At 42.3% G+C, this 26242-nt stretch overlaps 1 protein-coding gene across 9 annotated transcripts in view; it reads left to right on the top strand.

Annotated features, from left to right (window-relative positions):
• KLHL24 (kelch like family member 24) overlaps nucleotides 1–26242 on the top strand; it is a 142462-nt gene that overhangs the window by 108226 nt on the left and 7994 nt on the right. For all 9 annotated transcript variants that reach the window (XM_073360080.2, XM_073360078.2, XM_073360076.2 and 6 more), the window contains 5 exons: nucleotides 5124–6110; nucleotides 13082–13266; nucleotides 15587–15705; nucleotides 23822–24010; nucleotides 24532–24720. In XM_073360080.2, coding sequence (XP_073216181.1) covers nucleotides 5191–6110; nucleotides 13082–13266; nucleotides 15587–15705; nucleotides 23822–24010; nucleotides 24532–24720 — 1602 coding nt within the window. In that variant the 5' untranslated portion in view covers nucleotides 5124–5190. The remainder of the gene's footprint in view (nucleotides 1–5123; nucleotides 6111–13081; nucleotides 13267–15586; nucleotides 15706–23821; nucleotides 24011–24531; nucleotides 24721–26242) is intronic.

Genomic DNA, 26242 nt, shown 5'->3' with positions numbered 1-26242 from the left:
CGATGCAATGAAGTTTGAGAACTGTTGGTTGAGGTATATGGCTTGAAAACACAATGCCCCTTATTAAGCAATTAACGAGTATTATGAATTACACGGCATATTGCATGCTAAAACTTAACATTGTCAATTTAATAAGAACCAAATCCTGCTTTCTTTACTTATGTGAATAATTCCATTGAAATCAATAAGATTGCTCACAGGAATAAGATGAACAGAATTTTACCCTGTTATGCTATACACGAAGGCCATGATTCTGTTTACATGCTAGTTTTACCTTGGTATAACTCTACCAGCTTCTTTGAAGTTATTTCTTATTTACATCAGTTATATCAAAATCAGGCCTTTAGGTTTATAGTTATATTCTCACAGTTGCACTTTCCTTTTTTACTGCTGATGTAAATCCCAATTCTGCCACACTTTCTTATGCTGAGTAGCCTGAATTTACTGTACAATTAGTCCCAATATGAGTAAATGTAGCAGGATTAGGCCCTCAATATAAGAACATAAGAATAACCATACTGATTCATACCAATGGTCCTTTTAGCCCAGTATCCTGTCATCTGACATTGGCTGGTGCGAGATCCTTCAAGTGAATTTAGCAAGTGATCCATCTCTGTCATCCAGTCCCAGTTTCTGGCCGTCAGAGATTTAAGGACACTCAGACCACAGAGTTGCATCCCTGACTATCTTGGCTAATAGCCATTGATGGACTTATCCTTCATGGACTTATCTAATTTGTTTTAACCTAGTTATCCTTTTAACCTTCACAACATTCCACAAGTTGACTGTGTGATGTGTGTAGAAGTACTTCCTTTTTGTTTGTTGTAAACCTGCTGTCTATTAATTTCATCAGGTGACCCCTGATTCTTGTGTTATGTGAGGGAGTAAATAACATTTCCTTACTCACTTTCTGCACACTAGTCATGATTTTATAGACTTCTATCACGTTCCCCCCTTTAGTCATCTCTTTTCTAAGATGAACACTGTCTTTTTAATCTCGCCTTATCTGAAAACTCTTCCATTATTCCTAATCATTTTTGTTGCCCTTCTCTGTAATTTTTACAATTTTAATATATCTTTTTTGAGATAGGGCAACCAGAACCGCATGCAATATTCCAGGTGTAGGCATATAATAGATTTATATAATGGCATTATGGTATTTTCTATCTTATTATCTATCCCTTTCCTAATACTCTCTTAGCTTTTTAGACTGCTGCTGCACTTTAAGCAGATTTTTTAAGAGGACTATCCACAGTGATTCCAAGATTTTTCTTGACTGCTAGCAGCTATTTAGACCCCATCATTTTGTAAGTACAGTTGGGATTATGTTTTCCAATTCACAAGAGTTTATCAACATTCAATTTCATCTGACATTTGGTTACCCATTGGTAGTTGTAGCCATGTCGGTGCCAGGATATTAGAGACAAGATGAGTGAGGTAATATCTTCTATTGGATCAATTTCTGTTGGTGAGAGACAAGCTTTCAAGCCACACAGAGCTCTTCTTGAGGTCTGGGAAAGATATGTCGAGTGTCCAAACTAAACTAAATGGGAAAAGATTGTTTAGCATAAGTAGTTAGCACATATTGTAAGGGACCATTGAAGGTACAGTGGCCAGTTAAAACTTCTGCAGTCATAGGACAAAATGAGGGGATTACTGGGTTACAGATTGTTGTAATAAGGCTACGTTTTAGTCACAGGTATTTTTAGTAAAAGTCACGGACAGGTCACAGGCAGTAAACAAAAATTCACTGCCCGTGACCTGTCCATGACTTTTACTAAAAATACCCGTGACTAAAACTGGGGGAGGGTGGCCTGGGTGCTGGAGTGGGGCAGACAGCGGCACACAGCCTGGGACCCCCGCTAGTGCTGCAGGGGGTGGGAGGGTTACGAGTTGCCTCCGCCCAGCGTGCTGGCTTTGTGGCTCCCGTTGGCCAGGAACCGTGGCCAGTGGGAGTTGCGGAGGTGGTGCCTGCATGCAGAGTCAGGGTGCAAAGCTTCCTGGCCACACCTCCGCGTAGCAGCTGAGCGATGGGGATGTTGCCGCTTCCAGGGAACCCCCCAGGTAAGCACTGCCCAGAGCCTGGCTCACCCTGTCCTGTGCCCCTGCCCCCTCCCACACCCAAACTCTGCTGCTGGTGGGCGGGGGCAGGGGGAGGCACAGTGGCCCAAGACTGCCTGAGCACCAGCTGGTACGGCTGGCGCAGGGGCTGCCTGAGCTGCCCTGAGCCAGGTGCATCAGCCACTGCAGAGGTCATGGAAAGTCATGGAATCCGTGACCTCCGTGACAAACTTGAAGCCTTAGCCATAAATCCAGTGTCCAGTTACCCAGTCATCCAGTTTTTTGAGATCCCTTTGTAACTCTTCGCAGTCAGCTTTGGATTTAATTATCTTTAGTAATTTTGAATTGTTTGCAAACTTTGCTACCACAATGTTTACCCCCTTGTCCAGATCATTTATGAATATCTCGAAAATCACTGGTCCCAGTACAGATCTTTGGGGGACCCCGCTTTTTGCCTTTCTCCACTGTGAAAACTGACATTTATGCCGACCCTTTATTACCTATCTTTTAACCTATTACTAATACATGAGGAGTTTCCCTCTTATTCCATAACTGCTTACTTTGCTTAAGAGCCTTTGGTAAGGGATCTTGTCAAAGGCTTTCTGAAAGTTCAGGATTATCAATGAACTGGATTATCCTTGTTTACATGTTTGTTGACACCCTCAAAGAATCCTAGTATATTGGTGGGCCATGATTTCCCTTTACAAACGTCATATTGACTCTTCCTCAACAAATCACATTCCTCTATGCATCTGATAATTCTGTTCTTTATTATAGTTTCAACCAGTTTGCATGCTACTGAAGTTAGGCTTATTGGACTGTAATTGCCAGGATTGCCTCTGGAGCCTTTTTAAAAAATCAGTGTTACATTAGCTATCTGCCAGTCATCTGGTACACATGCTGATTTAAGCAATAGGTTACATACCACAGTTAGTAGTTCTGCAATTTCATATTTTAGTTCCTTAGAAAACAGTATAACTGGTGAGTTTAATATTTTCATCTGGCCCAGGAGATGTCATTACTGGGTAAAACGTGCAAAATAAATTGGATAGACTATAGAGATACAGATTAGAATATCAAGTGACACAATATTAACTGCGTGCTTTAGCAGGCTTTATTGAAAATGTTACATTGAATTCAACAGTATTCTTTAGGCAATAAATTGACATGTAATCCATGTGTTAATCCAAATTAAGGATAATTATTTTGTAGCCTTGATATGACTTTATCAAAAGTATTTTCTACCTTGTAAATAATTTCTAAAGGTTTTCATTAAATTCTGTCTGAAATAGATTTGAGCCCTATGTAAAAGCAACAGTATGACATGTTTGGTATATTTATAGTGTTCCTTTTTAAAATTGTCTGAGTGAGGAAACTGTACTACAGAATACAGTCAAGAATAGTATCTTCTAAAAAGGCTTTATAAAAAGCCTGTTTAAAAAAAAGTATGGTTCATTTTGTTCTATATTAAGAGATGGTGTAGCCAGACTTTGGTCCAGTAATATGCAGCTCTGAAGATGCTGGGCAGTCAGGAAATAAAATTAGTGTTAGAAACAGCATTTACTGTCTCTGTACTGTCTCTGGGTAATGAGAGGAAATTAACATAATCTCTTAGAATCCTTTTTTTTTTTTTAAAGAACCTTTTTGCACAAGTTTTAAAATAATTTGAGACACATCTTCCTGGAAGTTTAAAAATAAATCCATGCACTTAGAATTATGGAAGTTAGTGCAGGAGTGCTTCCCAGTGGGGCGTGGGGTTTTTTGTTTTGTTTTGTTTGTTTTTTGGGTTTTTTTGGTAGGGTTTTAGTCCAGTTGGTTTTAAAAATCGGGAATCAAAAGATATACCAATTGAGCTATGCTTATAGGGATGATCATCATATATACTTTCACCATGTCTAGGCAAATTAATCGTATTATGTTCACAGGCTACCTTAATTCATTTCCTAACCTTTGAGTGTTTGACTTCGCAATCTTAATAATGTTCTTTCAACATAATTTGCGTTTGAGTGAGAGAGCTGTATATATTGATGATGATACAATGCTTTCGACTATAGTCTTTGCTTATAAATTTTAGATAGGAGTTAACTAAGGTCAGAAAACAGAAATTCTCCTTTAACTCACTAGGTAGCCCCCACTTCTTACTTCCAGATGCAAAGACTCCTTATTCATTTGCTTGCATAATGGATTTCTCACAAATATACATAATTATTATTTGATACTTATTCACGTCGTTGCCTTTTTTCTGCGGTATCTACATTATGCTTCAACATGAATTTTAAGTATTTTTTCCAAAATGCACATTAGCAACTTGTATTAATTTTTAATTTCACCTTAGCATATTGATTAACTGATTGTTTTGCTGATTAGAAAGAAGAGCTAAGACATTTGCTTTTGCTGATCAAGAATGGTCACTTGGAAAACAAAATCATTAAACTCCATAGATTGCATTGTGGTACTGATGTATACTGAAGATGGAGATGTGATTTGTAGCCTCCCTCTGCAATTTTTCTAGTTTAAAATTTTCAGTCTTCTTTAATATTACTTTTATTAGCAGTATTACAGGAGCACCTGGAGGCCCTGAGATCAGAGTTACATTGTGCTAGGGGCTGTGTAAACACATAGTAAGAAGCAGTTTAAAAATCTGTATAGCAAAATCCGGAGGTCATTACTTGGGCAAACTCCTGCTGATACCAACCGAGAGATTTGCTTGAGTAAGGAATTTAGGATTTAGCCTCTTGACATTTTTAAGCTTGATATAAGGGTGATACTTCAAGTAAACAAAGGCTAGGGTATTCATAATTATGGTTCCCACAGCAGCCTTAACTCTGTTCTTTGCGTGTATGCATGACAGTGGGATATATTTCACTGCATTGCATGATGTCACATATCATTTGTCAAATAACAACTTTTGACCTTTACTAGAGTAGTGTAAGTTACACTGATTTTAGACTGATCAGGCTATTTGTTTTGTATTATGTAAGTTTCATAAATTTCATAATTCTTTCATGGCATTAACTGTCAGAATTGATTGGTTGGGTACTAAAATGTTTTAATTCTTCTAGCCATAGCACCGTAAAGAAGACACTCAGAAATCTTTTCTCAATGATTCTATAGTCAACGGATGTAACAATGGTACTAATACTGGGCCGCAGACTGAATAGAGAGGATAGCGGGGTCCGTGATTCCCCTGCAACCAAACGTAAAGTTTTTGAAATGGACCCAAAGTCCTTATCAAGTCATGAGTTTTTTGACTTCTCTTCAGGATCATCCCATGCTGAAAGCATACTCCAGATTTTCAATGAGTTTAGAGACAGCCGCTTGTTCACAGATGTAATTATCTGTGTGGAAGGAAGAGAGTTTCCCTGCCATCGAGCTGTTCTCTCAGCCTGCAGTAGCTACTTCAGAGCTATGTTTTGCAATGATCACAGAGAAAGCAGAGAAATGTTAGTGGAGATCAATGGCATTTTTGCTGAAGCTATGGATTGCTTTTTACAGTACGTGTACACTGGCAAGGTGAAAATCACGACAGAAAATGTGCAATATATCTTTGAAACATCAAGTCTCTTTCAAATTAGTGTTCTGCGTGATGCTTGTGCCAAGTTCCTGGAAGAGCAGCTGGATCCTTGTAACTGCCTGGGAATCCAGCGTTTTGCTGATACACACTCACTAAAGACACTCTTCACCAAATGCAGAAATTTTGCACTGCAGACATTTGAGGATGTTTCTCAGCATGAAGAATTTCTCGAGCTTGGGAAAGATGAGCTTATTGATTATATTTGTAGTGATGAGTTGGTGATTAGTAAAGAAGAGATGGTTTTTGAAGCAGTTATGCGCTGGGTTTACCGTGCTGTTGATCTGAGAAGGCCAGTGTTACAGGAACTTCTGACGCATGTGAGACTCCCTTTATTACATCCTAACTATTTTGTACAGACAGTGGAAGTGGAACAGCTGATTCAGAATTCTCCAGAGTGTTATCAGCTGCTGCATGAAGCAAGAAGATACCACATACTTGGAAATGAAATGATGTCCCCAAGAACTAGACCACGCAGGTGAGAGGGTTTTTTTACTGTTTTTCTGATATGCCCTAGAAGAACATTGTTTGTATGCAGATTTTTTTACCTGTTTGTCTAGTGGATATGAACTGTAACCAAGACTGCAGCATAGAGAAGAAAAATTTGAAAGTGTCTTTTATTTTGTGTTACTGAGTTCTGCATTTTTACTGCCTTATCCACACAAAAGCCTGGTCACCTCACATTCTTAACTTTAAGTAGGCCATTGAGTAATCTTATTCACACATATATGTAACTTTACTGATGAGTAGTCCCCTAGAATTCAGTAGGAGGGACTTTTACATCAGTAAGTTACTCACAGGTGTAGATGTTGGCAGGATGAGATCCTAAGCCCTTTCCACTAGTTGCCCAGTTAAGCCACTTGCAGCAGCTTTCATTCCAGCTCATTACAATGCAGCCATTAATCCACTACATTTCATAATTATTTCATTTTTACAGTGTAAAATAATAATGTATTGTACACTTATCAAGGAGCTGGGTGGCATTTTTCAGTCAGGGCAACAGCGACTGCTTTGAAAATCCCATTGTTACACCACAAAACACTTTACAGGTTTAATAAAACACTTTACAGGATTAGTAATACAGTTCTAGAATTATATAACAGATTTAGAGATGAAATAACAAAACAAATATATATATTTACAGAATTACATAGTAGCTACAGAAAATATTTTAAGTTTAAATATTGTAACCTGGTTTTTTTTTATTTGAAAACATTACTTCTTACTATCCCATAATAAAACTGGAAATTGCTGCTGTAAGCTACAGGAGGAAATGAGAAAAAATGCCAATGGTGGTATTTTGGGAACTGTTGGTTATGGAGATTTCTTTTGGATTCTGCCATATACCTTCCCAGGTAATTGCTAAAAACATTACATTCTTGAAAGAATGGTAAAGAAGGAAAACTAAAATGTTTAAGCCTGGAAATTCTGCCAAACATAACATAGGTACTTGAGAAGGTTAGTTGGCTACCTGTAATGCTGCACTGGAGAACTGAAAAAGGAGACACCCACCTCCACTCCACTACTTATGTTTAACAGAGACATTTTCTGAGCAGGGTTTTTGTTACTAAATTTAAGACGAAAATAAACACTGAATCATGAATGCAGCAACAAGAGGAGTAATTTATAAAGAGAGAAGCTGTCTGGTCTCCCAGCAATGATTTTTCTCTGTATCTATTATTAAATTCAAGAGATAGTTCCTTGTCAAGGGATAGTTCCTTGTCATTTGATTCTGATGCAAAAATGGATAAAGTTACCAGATTCCTCCCAGCCTCCTCCATGCTTTCCCCTTCTATTTCTTCTAAAATGGGGTTTTGGTAGCTCCTTTCCCCATTCCCTCCCTATGTTCCATGTATTGCTGCCTCTTCTTTCTCCTGCTTTGCTTTTATGTAAACTTTGTTAGTGAGGAAAAAGCATAGAACCGACTGAAAGTTTTATATACCAGAATTAATGTTTCTACTCAAACTTTTCTGGCGAACTTTTCTGGGGATTGTGTGTGCATATGTATCAGTATGTTTCTATACTTAAACTGGTTTCTGACTAGCTGTTCAAAAACTGTGGGATTCTGGTCTGAGTTCTTTTGAAGCAAGAAAAATTTGAAAAATTGTCTGATGTCACTGCACGTTTAAAACTTGGTGTCATAAATATAAAGGGAAGGGTAGCCACCTTTCTGCATACAGTGCTATAAAATCCCTCCTGGCAAGAGGCAACCTCCTGTTACCTATAAAGGCTTAAGAAGCTCAGCTAATCTGGTTGGCACCTGACCCAAAGGACCAATAAGGGAACAAGATACTTTTAAATCTTGGGGCGAGAGGCTTTTGCTTGTGCTCTTTGTTTAGTGTTTGTTCTCTCTTGGGACTGAGAGAGGTCAGACAGAAATCCATCTTCTCCAACCCATCCTAATCCAAGTCTCCAATATTGCAACCAGCATAGGTAAGCCAGGCAAGGCAGATTAGTTTATCTTTTGTTTTATGTGAATTTTCCCTGTGTTAAGAGGGAGGTTTTTTCCTCTTTTCTGTAACTTTATAAGGTTTTGCCCAGAGGGTAATGAGTAGTCCCCTAGGGAGGGGGAAAGGGGGTGTAGGGCTGTCTCCAGGTGGTCTCTTTCCCTGTTCTTTGTTTAAAACGCTTGGTGGTGGCAGCATACTGTTCAAGGCCAAGGCAAAGTTTGTACCTTGGGGAAGTTTTTAACCTAAGCTCTTAAGAATAAGCTTAGGGGGGTCTTTCATGCAGGTCCCCACATCTGTACCTCGAGTTCAGAGTGGGGAAGGAACCCTGACATGGTGGCAGAGCGGTGGGATCATTTTGAACTAGAGATCATTTTGAACCAAAAGCACAGACCTGAAGAGGTTGGTTTTTTACGCTGAGAGCAGCTAGAGGGTTTTCTGTCTATTTGCCTGGAGACAGAGGTGTTAGTTTTTTTACAAAGGGATTTTTCTTTTTGAGCTGGAGTTTTCTCTACCTAAAGGCAGGGTAGTTAACCACCTGCAGGGAAATTCACAAGTTTTTTGTTTTTTTTTCCTAACTCTCAGGTATAGCTAGAGTTAAGTACAGAAAACAGGAATAAACCTCCCTCTTAACACAGGGAAAATTCACATAAAACAAAAGATAAACTAATCCGCCATGCCTGGCTTACCTATACTGGTTGCAATATTGGAGACTTGGATTAGGATGGGTTGGAGAAGATGGATTTCTGTCTGGCCTCTCTCAGTCCCAAGAGAGAACAAACACTAAACAAAGAGGACAAACAAAAGCCCTTCCCCGCCCAAGATTTGAAAGTATCTTGTTCCCTTATTGGTCCTTTGGGTCAGGTGCCAGCCAGGTTAGCTGAGCTTCTTAAGCCTTTACAGGTAACAGGATGTTGCCTCTGGCCAGGAGGGATTTTATAGCGCTGTATACAGAAAGGTGGTTACCCTTCCCTTTATGTTTATGACACTTGGGTTGATAGCTGTTGATCCTCCCTTCTTGTCCCTTATGCCCCCTAAGCCAGGGGTGGTCAATTTTTTTTTGTCAAGGCCCAAATTTCTTGGTCAAGGTATAGTGAAGGTCCAGACTCCAGGGAAGAAAAATAATAAAAATAACTACAATAATGATAATAATAAGTAAATAAAGATTTTGGATTCTGTTCAAAAGTGTCTGATTGTCAGGATTTGGCCTGCGGTTGGCCTATTGACTACTCCTGCCCTAAGATTTCTTTGTAGAACAAAGTGGGGATGTGAGAGCCAGATAACTGAATACAGTTGCACTGACATCTTGAGGTTGTCTCTCATATTTCCATTAAGCTTCTCAGTGACATCTAGTGGTTATGTTGCAGGGGTGGGCAAACTACGGCCCTCAGGCTGCTTCCGGCCCGTCAGATGTTCTTATCTGGCCCTCAAGCTCCCGCCAGGGAGCATGGTCATGGACTTGGCCCACTCTGGCACTCCAACCGAGGGTTGGGGGCATGCCCCATTCCACCCACCCGGCGCTCCCCAGCTTGATGAGCACCATCTTCCAACACGCAGAGCCACACTGTGCAGGTGTGACTTCACTATGCTGTTTCCGGTATCAGAACCCCGCCCCTACGCGGCAGCCCCCCCAATGCAGCAGAACGCCCAATCCCCTCCCGGTCTTCAGCAGCCCTACCCATCTCAGCTAGGGTGCCTCCACCCATGGCAAGGCCTGGTATGGCCGCCTTGGTGCCGCTGCTGGCAGGGCCCCTAGGAATCTCTGGTACGACACCACATAAGTCCCTCCTCCCCCCACCTCGGTAACATCCCTTATAGAGCCCTCCCCCACGTTACACCCCATAGAGTCCCCCTCCCCCACTAGACATTCATGGCCCACCATACAATTTCCATACCCAGATGCGGTCCTCAGGCCAAAGAAGTTTGTCCACCCCTGTTCTAGTGGGTGGACTCCTGTGTATTCAAAACAAAATATGAATTGCATACCATAAGCTTTGAATATCTTTAGACTGTCTTACAGTTGTTGCTTATTTCAGTTCACAGACCCACTAGACCTATCTAATAAAAATATATCCAGATGTACTTTTAATTGGTTATTATCATATTATCCATTTCAACCAGTTCTTCTCAACTACTTTTTTTTTTTAAAGTAAGAATTCAGTAATTTTTTGCTCTTAAGTGAATTACTTTGTATTTAACTACTGCACTGCTGGCTATTATTTTTTATGCAGCACCCAAATATGGCGGATGCTTTAACAGACAAAATTCCTGATTTTTCAAAATACCTCAGAATTTCTGTCTGTGGAAATTTTTAATTTTTTTTTAACAGATTTTCTTTGAACTGATTAAAGGACTGCTACCCAGGCAGCCATTTGTTGGTCTATATTGTTTAATTCAGCTTCTTCAAATAATGTCATGAGAGCTGTATAGTTTCCTGTGTGAAGTACATCAGAAATCTGATTTTTAATTTCTTCTGTGAAAGCACTGGATTTAATTCTTTCCTGGGTATCGGCTGGTGAATCTTGCCCATATGCTCAGGGTTTAGCTGATCGCCATATTTGGGGTCGGGAAGGAATTTTACTCCAGGGCAGATTCGAGGAGGCCCTGGAGTTTTTTCGCCTTCCTGTGTAGCATGGGGCACGGGGTCACTTGCTGGAGGATTCTCTGCTCCTTGAAGTCTTTAAACCACGATTTGAGGACTTCAGTAGCTCAGACATAGGTGAGAGGTTTTTCGCAGGAGTGGGTGGGTGAGATTCCGTGGCCTGCGTTGTGCAGGAGGTCGGACTAGATGATCATAATGGTCCCTTCTGACCTTAGTATCTATGAATGTTACTTTAGTAATGTGGTTCTCCATTTTTTCTATTTTGGGGACCACGTAATGACAGAGATCTCATGGACCACCTTCCATGCCATCTCCTGGGCCCACCCTTCTTGCTTCTCACAGTATTTCATTTTCTAGACTGACAGAAGGAATCTTTGGACTACTGCTGGTCCATAGGCCACAGTTTGAGAACCACAGCTCTAATTACCTCCATTTGCATTTTGTTTCAATAGTTAACTGTTACTATTAACAGCCTATGCCTAATTGTATTTTGTGCTTGCCTCTTTATTTTTGAATGTGATCCCTATTATCTTTATTCACAGCACACTGTCCTACTTGCAAAAAATTCTAAGGTCTGGTCTACACTAGAAAATTAAGTTGTCAAGTACGTAGCTCGGGGTGGATTTGGGTGCGAAAAATCCACCCCTCTGTGTAGTGTGGTTAAGCTGACCTAACACCTAGTGTAGACAGTACTGTGTCAATGGATAAATTCTTCTGTCGACCTAGCTACTGCCTCTTGGGACTTGTCTGCATTTGAAATGCTACAGCAGCAGCACTTCAGTGTTGAGACTGAATATGCCAACAGGAGGCATTGTCCTTTTGATGTAGGTAATCCACCTCTCTGAGAGGTGGTAGCTCGGTGAACGGAAGAAATCTTTCATTGACCTAGCTTAGAGCTGTCTACACAGACGCCTGGTCTGCACTAGATAATTAAGTTGGCAGGGGTGTGGATTTTTCATACCCCTAAATGACGTACTTATGTTAACCTAATTTTCTTGTGTAGATCAGACCCTAATCTCCACACGTGTGACCATCCAGAGGTGTGATTTGTTTATTTTTAAATCCAGTTCTGGATTTAAAATATTTTAGTAAATCAATTCTCCTTCAGAGAGAGCAAAACTATGCATCACCCCTCTCAGGCAGTATTTTCGAACCACGGATATTGGCTCATTTATTTCTTAATTTAAAAAAGATTTGCAATCCTGTATAAGGATGCCAGTTGTCATGGAAGTCACTGATTCCATGACCTCTGTGACTTCTGCAGTGGCTGGTGCGCTTAGCCCCGGGCAACTCAGGCAGCCCCTGCATTGATGTAATTACATGGGTGCAAATTTCCCTAAACTAGAGAAGCTTAAATGGAGAGAGGTTTTTATAGGTGGCTCATGAGCAAAAGTGAATTTGAGGGAGGGACTAATGATTTGGTAGGCTCATATATAGTAGCTGGTTGGTCCTTTCTATCCATTCATATATGGAATGAGATATTGTAGTGAGGTATGTTTATTTTATATTATAACTATAGAAATATAATCTGCAGGTACCAGGTTTTCTTAAGAATTTGACTGGAAAGTGAGCAGGAATATGGAGAAGAGTTAATGTCTAAGCTTCTTTAACTCTGCATTTCCATATTTTCAAATGTTTGGATTTGATATTGGATTTTATTTTGTTTTTTGGATAAGTGTAACATTAACTTTGAATTTGCTGGCTTTGGTACTTGGTTTTATTATTTCAACCTTCTTTAAAGTTTCCCTCCATTACCACACCCACTTTCACATTACTGATACGTATTTGCAACCATACATCCTGTCTAATAACGTTTTTATCTGATCCATAAGTTTAAAACTTTTTTAAAAAGAAATTTTCTGTAACACTTGGAAGATATTTAGTTCTAAATTTGTGAAATATTAATGTGGTGTAAACTGTCATAGGAGTCTTTGTGATATTTGTAATTTTGCAGAAGACTGTTTTCAATATGATGGATTTTATATGAAACTTCCAAAACTGCATATATAAAATTCTCACACATGGCTTCAGCTTTACCTCTGATATTTCTGCATTTTCAGTCAGAGGAGGAAAACAATCTTCAAGTTTAAGGGCTTTCTTTTTTTAAAATTGATTTTTTCATGGAACAATCATACAATATAACTCCACCATTTATTAAAAAAAAAAAAAAAAGGTTACTTATTGGCATGGTTACCTGGCACACAGTGGGACGGCTGGAAATACAGTGAAAACGCTTAACCATTTTGTAAGGAAATAATTATTGCTGTAGAAGTCAGTATCACATTAAATAATAGATTTTCAGATTTTAAAACTGTATGACCTTGGTTTTTCAAGCTGATATTGTTCGCTACATATGCTTTAATAAGCATCTATTTTGTCTTTCTGTTTTCATTCTTTTAGATCAACTGGTTATTCTGAGGTGATAGTCATTGTCGGAGGTTGTGAACGAGTTGGGGGGTTTAATCTGCCATACACTGAATGCTACGATCCTGTGACAGGAGAATGGAAGTCACTGGCTAAGCTCCCAGAATTTACCAAGTCTGAATATGCAGTGTGTGCTTTACGGAACGATATTCTTGTTTCAGGTAAATAATTCCAGGAAGCTTAGTATCGTGATGACAGCAGGAACGTCCTTGGATAGTTTACAGTTCTTTAGGAGATCGTTGTGCTTTGAATTTCCAGAAGCTGCTGAAATGAAAATTTCACGAATTTCACCCCCTCTAGCCTATGTGTTGCTTACCAAATCATCTCCCTCCGTATGTCTTGAGCATAAACCCTGTGCCTATATTTGGTAGCCACAGATATTTTTCTCTTATTGTTTTGTTTTTAATCATTAATTATTACAGCCACGGCTGAAGTTTCATCAAGGAGATCTGGGGATATAATATTGATATGAGTGGAGCTTAGAGCTAAATGACTATATGAACTGACCCACAATCCAATATGTTCTCCTCCATACCAGTTAAGTATGCAGTTTTTAAATATTAGTGCTCAGATTCTGCAGTGAAAACAGATCAAACCTTTTTTCAGCATAGAAATACAGAGTAGAGGCAAATACCTCACCCTTCTTAAATACTGACCTGGAGATGCTGAGCACCTGCATCTCCCAGTGAAGTCAGTGGCAGTTGTAGATGCTCAGCACCTCTGAAGTTCAGACAAAAAAATAGTTATTTGGGTCCATGTCTGTCATCTGGACCAATGGTGACAGGCTTAACTGGATACTAACTCCTGTCCTGGAACTATCTATTTCCCCCATTACAGACAGTAAAACTGAGAGGGGGACATATGCATGAACCCTGTAGAGGAAAACAGCCAGTATTATGTACATGCCTCATAGCATATACATCTTAAAGATTTCCTTTCCAGTGGTTCATCCATGCAGTGGTGCTCAAAGAAGTCTAAAGAGTGTGGAGAAAGTCATTGAAATATTACCCAACATTAAAAAATCTGTTTGTGTGATGTCTTATCACAAAAAAATGCATGTATTTTGCTCAGCATATTATTTTGAAAGGTTTGCACAATGGGATGTATTTCTCGTGTATTTTCATGTTTGAAAATATTTATTAATATTAACATTTCATAGAATCACAGAACTGGAAGGGACCTCAAGAGGTCATCTAGTCCAGTCCCCCGCACTCATGGCAGGACTAAGTATTATCTAGACCATCCCTGACATGTTTGTCTAACCTGTTCTGAAAAGTCTCCAGTGATTGAGATTCTGCAACCTCCCTTGCTGCAATTTAAGCCCAGTGCTTCTTGTCCTATCCTCAGAGGTTAAGAAGAACAATTCTTCTCCCTCCTCCTTGTAACAACCTTTTATGTACTTAAAAACTGTTATCATGTCCCCTCTCGGTCTTCTTTTTTCCAAACTAAACAAACCCAATATTTTCAATCTTCCCTCATAGGTCATGTTTTCTAGACCTTTAATCATTTTTGTTGCTCTTCTCTGGACTTTCTCCAATTTGTCCACAACTTTCCTGAAATGTGGCTCCCAGAACTGGACACAATACTCCTTTTGAGGCCTAATCAGTGCGGAGTGGAGTGGAAGAATTACTTCTCGTGTCTTGCTTACAACACTCCTGCTAATACATCTCAGAATGATGTTTGCTGAGTCTACCTCTCAGTCTACTTCTGAACAACTGCCTTATTGAAATGTAATGTTTTATGACACAGCAGAATGAGATCCAGTGTCAAAAATAGCTGATAATATCCTTCTCAATACTGACTTAACAATTAAGATAAAAGCGTTACTTTTTAGTATTAATTATCTGTGAGAGACTTATTAGAATTGTTTGTCTAAGTTATAATTAACAAAGGATCTGTTGTCTTAAAGTGGAGGACAGTGGTTATTTAGATTAAAATGCAGGCCTTGCCTCTTTGTTAGACTTTTCTCCAGCAGTGACATCTTCTAAGGAACCACCAGCAACTAGCAAATAGAAGGCAAGAGCAAACAAACATGCACATCAGAAACAAAGGAGGCTTTGAGAATTGCCATCTAGGAAACAGATCTCTCCAATTTCTGTACAGCATGAAGATACCACAGTGATAGGTGCCTTATTTGAGATAGATCATGGGAGATTGTACTTTGTAGCGGGTGGGGAGAAGAATGGTGTAGATCATTATGGTAGATGGTATTTTGGGGGAAGGGGTTGGAAGAGATTATTGTTTTGGGAGACTTCACTTTATAAGAGATGCACTTCCTTTACACAGTGACCAAGAACATCTGAAAACCTTTATCTACTGAAATTTATATAATTACAGATGAGTCTACATCAGATGTATAGGATGTGACATTTTCCATGGTCTACTGCAGAGGAATATGTCAGTATCCAGCATCTCTTATTTAATAACTTCCTTAGTCAAAGATACATTGTTTTTTTTCTGTCTTTTTTCATAATTTTAAAGGTGGAAGAATTAACAGCCGTGATGTGTGGATTTATAACTCTCAGCTTAACATTTGGATCAGAGTTGCTTCCCTAAACAAAGGCAGATGGCGTCATAAAATGGCTGTCCTTCTTGGTAAAGTAAGAGAAAAAGTTTATTACTTATTGTAGCTAATACATTTCCCAAATATAAGCAAAACTTAAATGTAAAACGATGTGTAACTATTACAGTTAGACTGCATTCCCCATCAACTTCTATTGCTTTTAATAACCAGTGAATTATGGGCTCAGTCAGGTTGGCAGTGTCCATAGAAGTTAAACTGACGTTTCCCGAACTTTTGATTCTTCTTCGAGTGCTTGTTCATGTCAGTTCCAATCAGGTGTGTGTGCACCGCATGCACAGTCGTGGGAAAGTTTTCCTTTAGCAGCTCCCGTTGGGTCGGCTGTGGAGCCCCCTGGAGTGGCACCTTCATGGCGCTCAATATATGACCCTGCCGACCCAGCCCCTCCTCAGTTCCTTCTTACCACCAGTGACCGTTACTGAAACTGCGATCACTTGCTTAGCAAGTGCTTCCCTTAGCGTTCTTTCGTAGAGTTAGCTTAGCCTAGTTTAGTTGTAGTTAGTCTTAGTTGTTAGTGTATATATTGTATATAGTGAGATTTGGGAGCGGGGTTTCCCCAAAACTCCTCCCCCCCCTTGGGCTCCAGGGCATGCCGCGAGCCCAAGGCTTTAAACCCTGCAGAACCTGCAGCAAGCCTGTTCCAGCAAGCGACCCCCACAACTCATGTCTGAAGTGTCTGGGGGAGGCACACCAGACAGAAAGTTGCAAAATCTGTAGGGTTTTCCACCTCAGAACTGAAAAGGAGTGAGAATTCCAATCGAAGCAGTTGCTTATGGAACTGCCCTTCATCCCCAGTCTGCTGCAGACTGCCAGGACCCCGCACCGAGTGCATCCATACGGAGTGCCCCAGAATCAGTACGTGACACAGTTTCAAGGAAGGACTCTCGTCTAAGAGCTCTCCAGCACCTCAGGATGCACAGACAACCCGGCACTTCTCACATTCACCAATGCCACACAAGCGGCATAGAAAAGCTGACAGAGGATGCTCCCCAGAGCAGAAAACAGCGGGACCTGCAGGCACAGTACCAGGGCGTCCCGTGAAGCTCTCGTTATACAGACAGCAAGAGTGGGTGCCATCGACTTCAGTTCCCATGAGGGGACTGTCGAGTCTGGCACACAGCGACTCCTGGGATGGGCAGTGCCAGGTGGAGGAGTTGGAGTTACCCTCCACCCCGGACATTTTTGAAGCCTCCAGAGACTTACTAATGATGACGGCTCCTCAGCCCCTGGTGCTCAGAGATAAGCCCCCGGCATCACCACGACAGTTGCCATCTAGAGGCAAGCCGGCCATGATGCAGCGGTCACCCTCTCCTGCCCGGCACTGTTCGCCTCGGCATGGCTCCAGATCGCCATCCTCAAGGCACCGCTCTCCGGCACCAGACTCCATGAGGGGTTCCCCAGCACCAGCGGCACAACGCTCCCCGGCACCAACAAGGGAGCAGCAGTCTCCGGCTCCGAGAGAAAATCGGCACTGGACTCTCGGCACTGGTCCCTCAGCACTGGACCCCCTGACACTGGATTCCTGGTTTCGGTTCCCAGCCTGGGAATCTCGACACCTGTCCCTTGCATCATTGGCACAGGTCCCCAGCGCAGTATCATGCAGCACCACCCTGGTCATCTCAGTCGAGATCCATGTCTTTGGACTCAGATGGTGACTCGTACTAGTTCCATCGCAGTAGGCATAGATCTGACAAGCGTTGGAGGGAGGCACCAATGGGAGGCCTCTGGCGCAATGGCCTTTCTGGACCCCCTGGGCTTACCATCAGGCACAGGGCTCCTTTTCCAGGGGCTTCCGTTTGGTGGCCTCGGAGCCCAGACCACTCCAGAAAGGCAAAGGTTGGCCTATGCTCCGTGGTTCCGAGGCGACCTTGGCGCAAGCCCCACAGCCGGCCCAGGTTGCCACCAAGGCAACTCTGAGGCACAACCCATTGCAAGGCCAGGCTACAGTCGCCACAGAGGCCCCAGATGCTGAAGAGGAGGAGGTCAGGGAGCCGGAGAGTCAGGAGGATCCCGTATCACCTCTGGTCTCCTCATCTTCATCCCCAGATGAAGCGGTGGCGGGATCTTCAACCTCGGGCCCTTCTCCAATTGACCACAGGGCCCACCAGGACCTTCGATGAAGGATTGCCCGTAACATGGGGTTACAGGTGGAGGAGGTGGTCGAACCCGAAGTCCCCATGGTCGACATCCTTGCACCAGAGGGACCGTCCAGGGTAGGTCTGCCAGTAATAAAATCTATCCAGAGCAATATTAAGACTCTGTGGCAGACTCCTTCCTCAATCCCACCCACCAGTGGGGGGGTAGAGCACAAGTACTTCGTTCCCTCCAAGGGATACGAATACCTGTTCTCTCACCCACAACCATACTCCCTTGTAGTATTGGCGGTCAATGAGAAAGAGAGACGGGGCAGCAAGAGCCGGCCCCTAAATCTAAGGAGCCGAAAAGGATGGACCTTTTCGGCAGGAAAATCTACGCAACTGGGGTCCTGCAGCTGAGGATAGCTAACCAGCAAGCTATCCTCAGCAGGTACAACGTGGTCCTCCATGTTGAAGCTTAAGGAGCTGATTCCACCAGACTCCAGAGCTGAGTTCTCGGCTATCATTGATGAAGAGAAGGCAGTGGTGCAAACCTCCCTCCAGGCTTCATTGGACTCAGCTGCCCGCACCCTTTCCTCAGGAGTAGCCATGAGGAGGAACTCATGGCTACAGGCAACCGAGTTGCCCCTGGAGCTGCAGCAAAGCCTCCAGGACCTACCAATCGAAGGCACAGGGTTATTTTCAGAGCAGAATCCAAGCTGCACCGTCTCAAAGACTCCCGGACGACTATGAAGTCGTTGGGTATGCACACCCCGGCAACCCAACGACAGCATTTCAAGCGCCAACTACTACAACATAGCCCATATCCTCCTCGGCCGAGTCAGGATTTTCATAGGCATAGGGGCAGGAACAACAGGCACAAACCTTCCAGTCCCACTTCAGGGCAGGGCCAAAGCCCAACCAAACCTTTATCTGGCTCTAAAAAGGCCTTTTGCAGGGATGCCTGAGGATGGCTTACTCACCATGACATTGGATCCTTCCCCCTGTTTTATGAATCGTCTATCCTACTTTTACCGTGTGTGGTCCCAAATAACATCGGACTGCTGGGTTCTTCACACGGTAGAGGTGGGATATTCTCTCCAATTCTGCTCCTCCCTCCCAACCCCCTTCCCCATCCCTCTTCAGGAACCTTTTACACAAGCAACTCCTTATCCAGGAGGTGCAAGTGCTCCTTGCAACAGGAGCAATGGAGAAGGTTCCTCAGGAGCTAAGGGGCAAGAGATTCTATTCCCATTATTTCCTAATCCCCAAAGCCAAGGGATGTCTCAGACCTATCCTAGACCTGCTAGGACTCAACAAATTAATGATAAAGTTGAAGTTCCGCCTAGTCTCCCTAAGTACAATTATCCCTTCTCTAGATCTGGGGGACTGGTACACTGCCCTAGACATGAAAGTTGCCTATTTTCACATAGCCATTTGACCGGCACACAGACGATTTCTCTGGTTTGTGGTCGACCAAAAACATTATCAGTTCACAGTTGTCCCCTTTGGCCTGTTAGCAGCCCCTGAATGTTCACTAAGTGCATGTCCATCGTAGCAGCCTTCCTTCAAAGGAGGCAGGTGCAGGTATACCCAAACCTCGATGACTGGCTGCTCAGGGGCCACATCAGTGAGAAGGTGAAGTCTCAAGTCCAATTAGTCAGATCTACTTTCAACAGACTGGGTCTTCTCCTCAATGTGAACAAGTCAACCTTGTCACCGACCCAAGGAGTAGAGTTCATCGGGGCGCTGCTGGACTCAGTATGGGCAATAGCATTTTTGCTAGAGACCTGATTCCAGGTCATGACAGACATTATTCAAGGCCTCAGGCAATTCCCGACCACCACAGCAAGGGGATGCCTGAGTCTCCTCTGCCACATGACAGCCTGCACTTACATGATCCACCATGCCAGATTAAGGCTCAGGCCACTCCAGGAGTGGCTCGCTTCGGCCTACTGCCTGGGACGCAACAGTCTGGATGTAGTGTTCATGATGCCAGGGCAAGTACTCAAGTCCCTCCAATGGTGGTTCGACCCCCGGGCAGTCTGTAAGGGAGTTCCATTCAACAGCCCCCAGCCCTCCTTGTCCCTTGTAACAGACGCATTGGCTCTGGGATGGGGAGACCTACAAACACAGGGCCTATGGTCATGGGAGCAGCTTCCCCTTTATATCAACATCAAGAAGCTCAGGACAGTATGGTTAGCATGCCAAACCTTGCAGGCCCAGCTACGAGGTCAGTGCATGGCGGACAACACCACTGCCATGTTTTACCTCAACAAGCAGGGTGGATCCCATTCTTCCCCCCATGTCAAGAAGCCCTCCAGCTGTCGGAGTTCTGCATAGCCCACTCCATTCACCTGGAGGCGTCCTATTTCCCAGGAGTGCAGAACAAACTAGCAGATCACCTCAGCAGATAGTTCCAAAATCATGAGTGGTCCATCCATCCAGATGTAATACACTCCATCTTCCAAGGGTGGGGGTTTCCCCAGTTCGACCTGTTTGCAACCAGGAACAACAGGAAGTGTCCAATGTTCTGCTCCTTCCAGCATCACAGTCTTGGTTCAATCACGGACGCATTTCTGCTTCCCTGGGGAGGCCGCCTGTTGTATGCCTTTCCCCCGATTCCTCTCATGCACAAGATACTTCTCAAGGTCTGCAGGGATAGAGCAGGGGTATTTCTGGTGGCCCTGACAACAATGGTACACCACCCTCCTGGAACTGGAACTGTATCTATCCCATTGAGTTATCTCTGAATCCCGATCTGATCATTCAGGACCACAGTTGCCTTCACCACCTGGATCTCCAGTCCCTCCATCTCACAGCCTGGAAGCTTCATGGTTAAACCCCATGGAGCTTCTGTGCTCAGAACCAGTAAGGCAGGTCCTACTTGGCAGTAGGAAAACCATCTACTAGAGCCACATATCTAGCTAAGTGGAAAAGGTTCACTTGCTGGTGTGCCCAGCAGCATACACCACTACAGGCATCTATACCACTCATTCTAGAGTATCTTCTGTACCTGAAACAAGAATTACTGGCAGCGTCATCCATCAAAGTACATCTCGCTGCTGTCTCAGCGTTCAACCCAGGAGCGTCCAGTCGATTGGTATTTGCTAACCCCATGGTAGACCGTTTCCTCAAGGGTTTGGAACACCTACATCCTCAGACCAGACAGCCTGTCCCAGTATGGGACCTCAATCTTGTCCTCTCCAAATTAATGGGGCCCACTTTTGAGCCAGTAGCGACTTGCTCCCTTCTCTATCTATCGTGGAAGGTAGTCTTCCTGGTGACCATCACATCAGCTAGAAGGATGTCAGAGCTAAAGGCCCTTACCTCCAATCCACCCTGCACAATCTTCCACAAGGATAAGGTGCAGCTCAGGCCTCACCCAACCTTTCTTCCCAAGGTAGTGTCACTCTTTCATACTAGCCAAGACATTTTTCTACCTGTCTTCTATCCTAAGCCTCATGCCAGTAGTCGAGAGCGGAGGCTACACTCATTGGGTGTTTGGCAAGCGCTAGCATTCTACATCGAGCACACTAAGCCGTTCAGGAAGTTGAACTAGCTGTTCGTAATGGTAGCAGACCAGATGAAAGGGCTCCCTATCTCATCTCAAAGAGTATCTTCCTGGATCATGTCCTGCATCCACACATGCTACAAGCTGGCTAAGGTCCCAGCCCTTGCACTTACAGCACATTGCAGGAGGGCACAGGCCTCGTCAACAGCGTTCCTGGCCTAGGTCCCGATAACAAGAAATTTGCAGGGAAGCAACGTGGTCCTCAGTGCATACATTCACCGCTCATTATACTATTACCCAGCACACTAGAGATGATGCAGCATTTGGCAGAGCCGTGCTCCAATCAGCATTTCCTTAACTCCGACCCCATCTCCGGGGTGGAGCTTGGGAGTCACCTGATTGGAATTGACATGAACAAGCACTCGAAGAAGTGCTTCTCATAACTGTTCTTCAAGATGTGTTGTTCTTGTCCATTCTACACATCTGATTGGAATGGACATGAACAACACGTCTCAAAGAACAACAGTTAGGAGAAGCTGAGTAACTGTTTTTGTTTGTTTGTTTTGCAATGGAGCACTGTTCTGGTACATTGTGGAAGAACTAAAAGGAGATTAAATGTTATGGGTACAAATGAGCAGCAAATTACACCTCTTCATAAACACAGAGGTTAAGCATGTGTCCAACAGTGATTTGATACATAAAATAAAACTGGACCTCAGACATTTTTATCTGCAAATCCTTCACTTATGCAGCCACTAATTCAAATTGATCATGACTTTAGCAGAATATCAGGGCCTTTTTATTTAATATTCTGCATGTATATTGAACATTTAAATCAAAATATAAATCAATAAAGAAACTCTTATTCTTGCTGCATTTCCAAAGGCCTATTTTATTTATGAACAGGTTTCATTCATGAGTGTGAGTGGTGATATATACGCTTATCAGTTAAGTGTAGTATGTAACTTCTTAAAGATAACAGCACCTGCTTCAAGTTGGGATTGACCTGAGGTGAACAAATTGAGCAGAGACAGTATATTTGTCAATATGATAATGTTAATATATTTATGAATCAAGATAGTTAAGACCAAAGCAGACTGTGAAGAACTTCAAAAAGATCTCACAAAACTAAGTAATTGGGCAACAAAATGGCAAATGAAATTTAATGTGGATAAATGTAAAGTAATGCACATTGGAAAAAATAACCCCAACTATACATACAATATGATGGGGACTAATTTAGCTACAACTAATCAGGAATGAGATCTTGGAGTCATCATGGCTAGTTCTCTGAAGACGTCCACGCAGTGTGCAGTGGCAGTCAAAAAAGCAAACAGGATGTTAGGAATCATTTAAAAAGGAATAGAGAATAAGACGGAGAATATCTTATTGTCCTTGGTACGCCCACATCTTGAATACTGCATACAGATGTGGTCTCCTCATCTCAAAAAAGATATACTGGCATTAGAAAAGGTTCAGAGAAGGGCAACTAAAATGAAAAGGGGTTTGGAATGGGGCCCATATGAGGAGAGATTAAAGAGGCTAGGACTTTTCATCTTGGAAAAGAGGAGACTAAGGGGGGATATGACAGTGGTATATAAAATCATGAGTGGTGTCGAGAAAGTGAATAAGGAAAAGTTATTTACTTATTTCCATAATATAAGAACTAGGGGCCACCAAATGAAATTAATGGGCAGCAGGTTTAAAATAAAAGGAAGTTCTTCTTCACACAGCGCAAGGAACTTGCCTGAGGAGGTTGTGAAGGCTAGGACTATAACAGGGTTTAAAAGAGAACTAGATAAATTCATGGAGGTTAAGTCCATTAATGGCTATTAGCCAGGATGGGTAAGGAATGGAGTCCATAGCCTCTGTTTGTCAGAGGGGGAGATGGATGGCAGGAGAGAGATCACTTGATCATTATCTGTTAGGGTTCACTCCCTCTGGGGAACCTGGCATTGGCCACTGTCGGCAGACAGGATACTGGGCTGGATGGACCTTTGATCTGACCCAGTATGGCCATTCTTACTTTCTTATGAGTCTCTTTTTCTTAAACTTATGTGATAGGCAGCCAGGTAAGAAAATATGTGATCAAAAAGTAAATCAGAGGAAAGAATGTCATTTTAGACAGTAGGAAAGTAAGAAGTAAAAAATTGAGGAAAAAAGCGTTAAGTTAACATGGAGTTTTTTTTATTTCTGAATATAATTTGTAATATCAGTGAAGATAATCATAGAGATTGCTTATAGAGCATGTTCAAGTAAGAATCTAATGTCCATATTTGTAACATATGTTCAGGTGTCCATTGGCTCCAGTATCCCTACATACCAATGTATGGCTGCTCTCTTGAGATTCTTTAGCTCAGTATCTTAAAAGGCAATATTCCTCTTCTTCTGCATAGAAGTTTTCTGGGGGGAAAACCTATGCATTCAAAAAGACAGCAAAACAGAACTGAGGCACTGAAGCTTTGAATGAGTTTAATCCTATACTTGATTAATTAAAACTGAAGATAAAGATAAAGAAGATGCTATTTTCTCTTTGTTTTGCATAGGTGTATGTAGTTGGAGGGTATGATGGGCAAAGTCGACTCAGCAGTGTAGAATGTTACGATTCATTTTCCAATCGATGGACAGAGGTAGCTCCACTTAAAGAAGCAGTGAGTTCTCCAGCAGTAACCAGCTGTGTAGGCAAATTGTTTGTGATTGGTGGAGGTCCTGATGACAACACGTGCTCTGACAAAGTTAGTTATTTCCTTTCTATGTATCTTAATAATACTGCTAAAAATGTAAATTATACAGAGAGATTTTTCAACTGAATTACAAATCTCCCGGCCCAGTCTATTGTCTGAATGCAAAGTATATATCTCACAGTAGAAAAAGCTAATTAAATAAAGCACAGTTATGCCATTAATACAGTCTTTGTCATAGTCACATCATCTTTCGCTTTGTGTATTAAGAGCTATTCAAGTTCTTAATGAAACTGCATATTTAAGTAAATAATGTAATATACTATATAATTTATTATGTAAGCTACTGCTGTTTAATATTTTTTGTTTTTAATGTTGTAGATGTACAATAGGAACAAGGTGTATGTTTTTGACATAGCAATATCTTGAGTTACTTTGGGTTTTTTGTGAAGCACTCCAAATAGATAGTTACCTTTAATCTCTTTGAATCAAAACTTCTGTGTGTACCTCAGATAATAAGTTTGATTTTTGTTCAGTTGCGGTGTTAAACCTAAAATGTGTTTACTTGTTTTCAGGTTCAATCATATGATCCTGATACTAATTCTTGGTTGCTCCGTGCAACTATCCCCATTGCAAAGAGATGCATAACAGCTGTATCTCTAAACAATCTAATCTATGTTGCGGGAGGGCTCACCAAGGCAATTTACTGCTATGATCCAGTTGAGGATTATTGGATGCATGTACAGAATACATTCAGCAGACAGGTAATAAACACTAAAAATACTTGGAAACGTCTAAAAAATGTATTTTATCTTCCTTGTATTAATAATTTAATATGAAATGAGTTTGATATGAAACTCTGTTAAATTACATCTCTCAGATTCACTAGTTTTAGCTTTTCATTTATTAAGGTTAAGATTTTGTCATGGGTATTTTTAGTAAAAGTCACGGACAGGTCGTGGGCAATAAACAAAAAGTTATGGAAGCCCACAACCTGTCCCTGACTTTCCAGCCCTGGCCACTGCTCTGGCCCCTGGCGGCTGAAACCAGCCCCCAGGTGGCTGCCCCAGCCGTTGCCATTGCCCCAGCCACTGCTCCAGCCCCAAGGGGCTGAACCAGCCCTGGCCACTGCTCTAGTCTGGGCGGTGCTCCAGCCCCAGCTGCTACTCCAGCCCAGGCAACTGCTCCAGCCCAGGACCCAGTCCTGGCCTCTGCTCCACACCCAGCCCCCAGCTACTGCTCCAGCCCCCAACTGCTACTCCAGCCCAGCCCCTGTGGTTGCTCCAGCCCTGAAGTCCACCCTGGATGCTGCTGCTCCAGCCCTGGCGCTGTTCGTGCAGCAGGGCCAGATGGCTGCTTCAGCCCTGCTGCTCTGGTGGGGGCTGAAGCCAAAGAAGTCATGGAGGTCTGTTAAAGTCACAGAATTCATGACCTCCATGACAAAATTGTATCCTTACTCATTATAGGCTAGACACTCAAACAAACCGTGAAATATCTAAAAGTAACACTTCAGGTGAGTGCCAGTATGTTAGAATGGGCAGTCTACTGATTGGAAACCACTACCCCAATTTAACACATCCAAACATGGATTTATACTAAATTAAATTGGATCCTTTCGCTTAGTCAAAATATTGTTTCCTTGAAATTGATCAGAACTACAAAATGTTGTAGGAAAATGTTTTAAAGAGAGCATAAAACTGGTCTGTTTAGATCTAAAAGCAGCAGAGAGCAGTGTCACAGCAATGTGTGAATGAGCCTTCTGAACAGAATTTCAGTGTGTGTCCTTCCCCTTGGGATACTATTTATATGTCATGCTTTAGCAATAAATTTCATCATATTTTCATATTTTTTGAAAATCTGCTAATGAAAAATGGAGGGGAAAAAGAGATCTGCTTCTGCCCGTTCCCCCCACTTTCTATCTCTTCCTTTTACCATTTTCTGCATAGTGTTTTTGCTTTGACTCCCTCTTTCTGTCTCTCCTTTAGGAAAAAATAACTCCTAGCCTCCCTTTTTTCCTCTAGAGCCCAGCATCTCCTTTCTTTGTCTCTTATTTACTCTATCCCTGGGTCTGTCTTCCTTTCCCTTTTTCTAACCACTAATTGTTACCTACTTCTGTTCCTTTAACCTCTCTCCCTGTTCCCATTCCACATTTGCTACATTTAGTCTTTCTACTTTTCTCTCTTCTTTCAATCCCTCCATTCTCTCCACTGTTTTCTTATCTTAGCTGCTTAATTGTACTATCCCCAAATGCTGGATATCTCATGTACAGAGTCTGAATCAGCCACA

The sequence above is a fragment of the Lepidochelys kempii genome, chromosome 9, assembly GCF_965140285.1.
Source record: "Lepidochelys kempii isolate rLepKem1 chromosome 9, rLepKem1.hap1, whole genome shotgun sequence".
NCBI lineage: Eukaryota > Metazoa > Chordata > Testudines > Cheloniidae > Lepidochelys > Lepidochelys kempii.
This window is presented reverse-complemented; position numbering and strand designations above follow the sequence as displayed.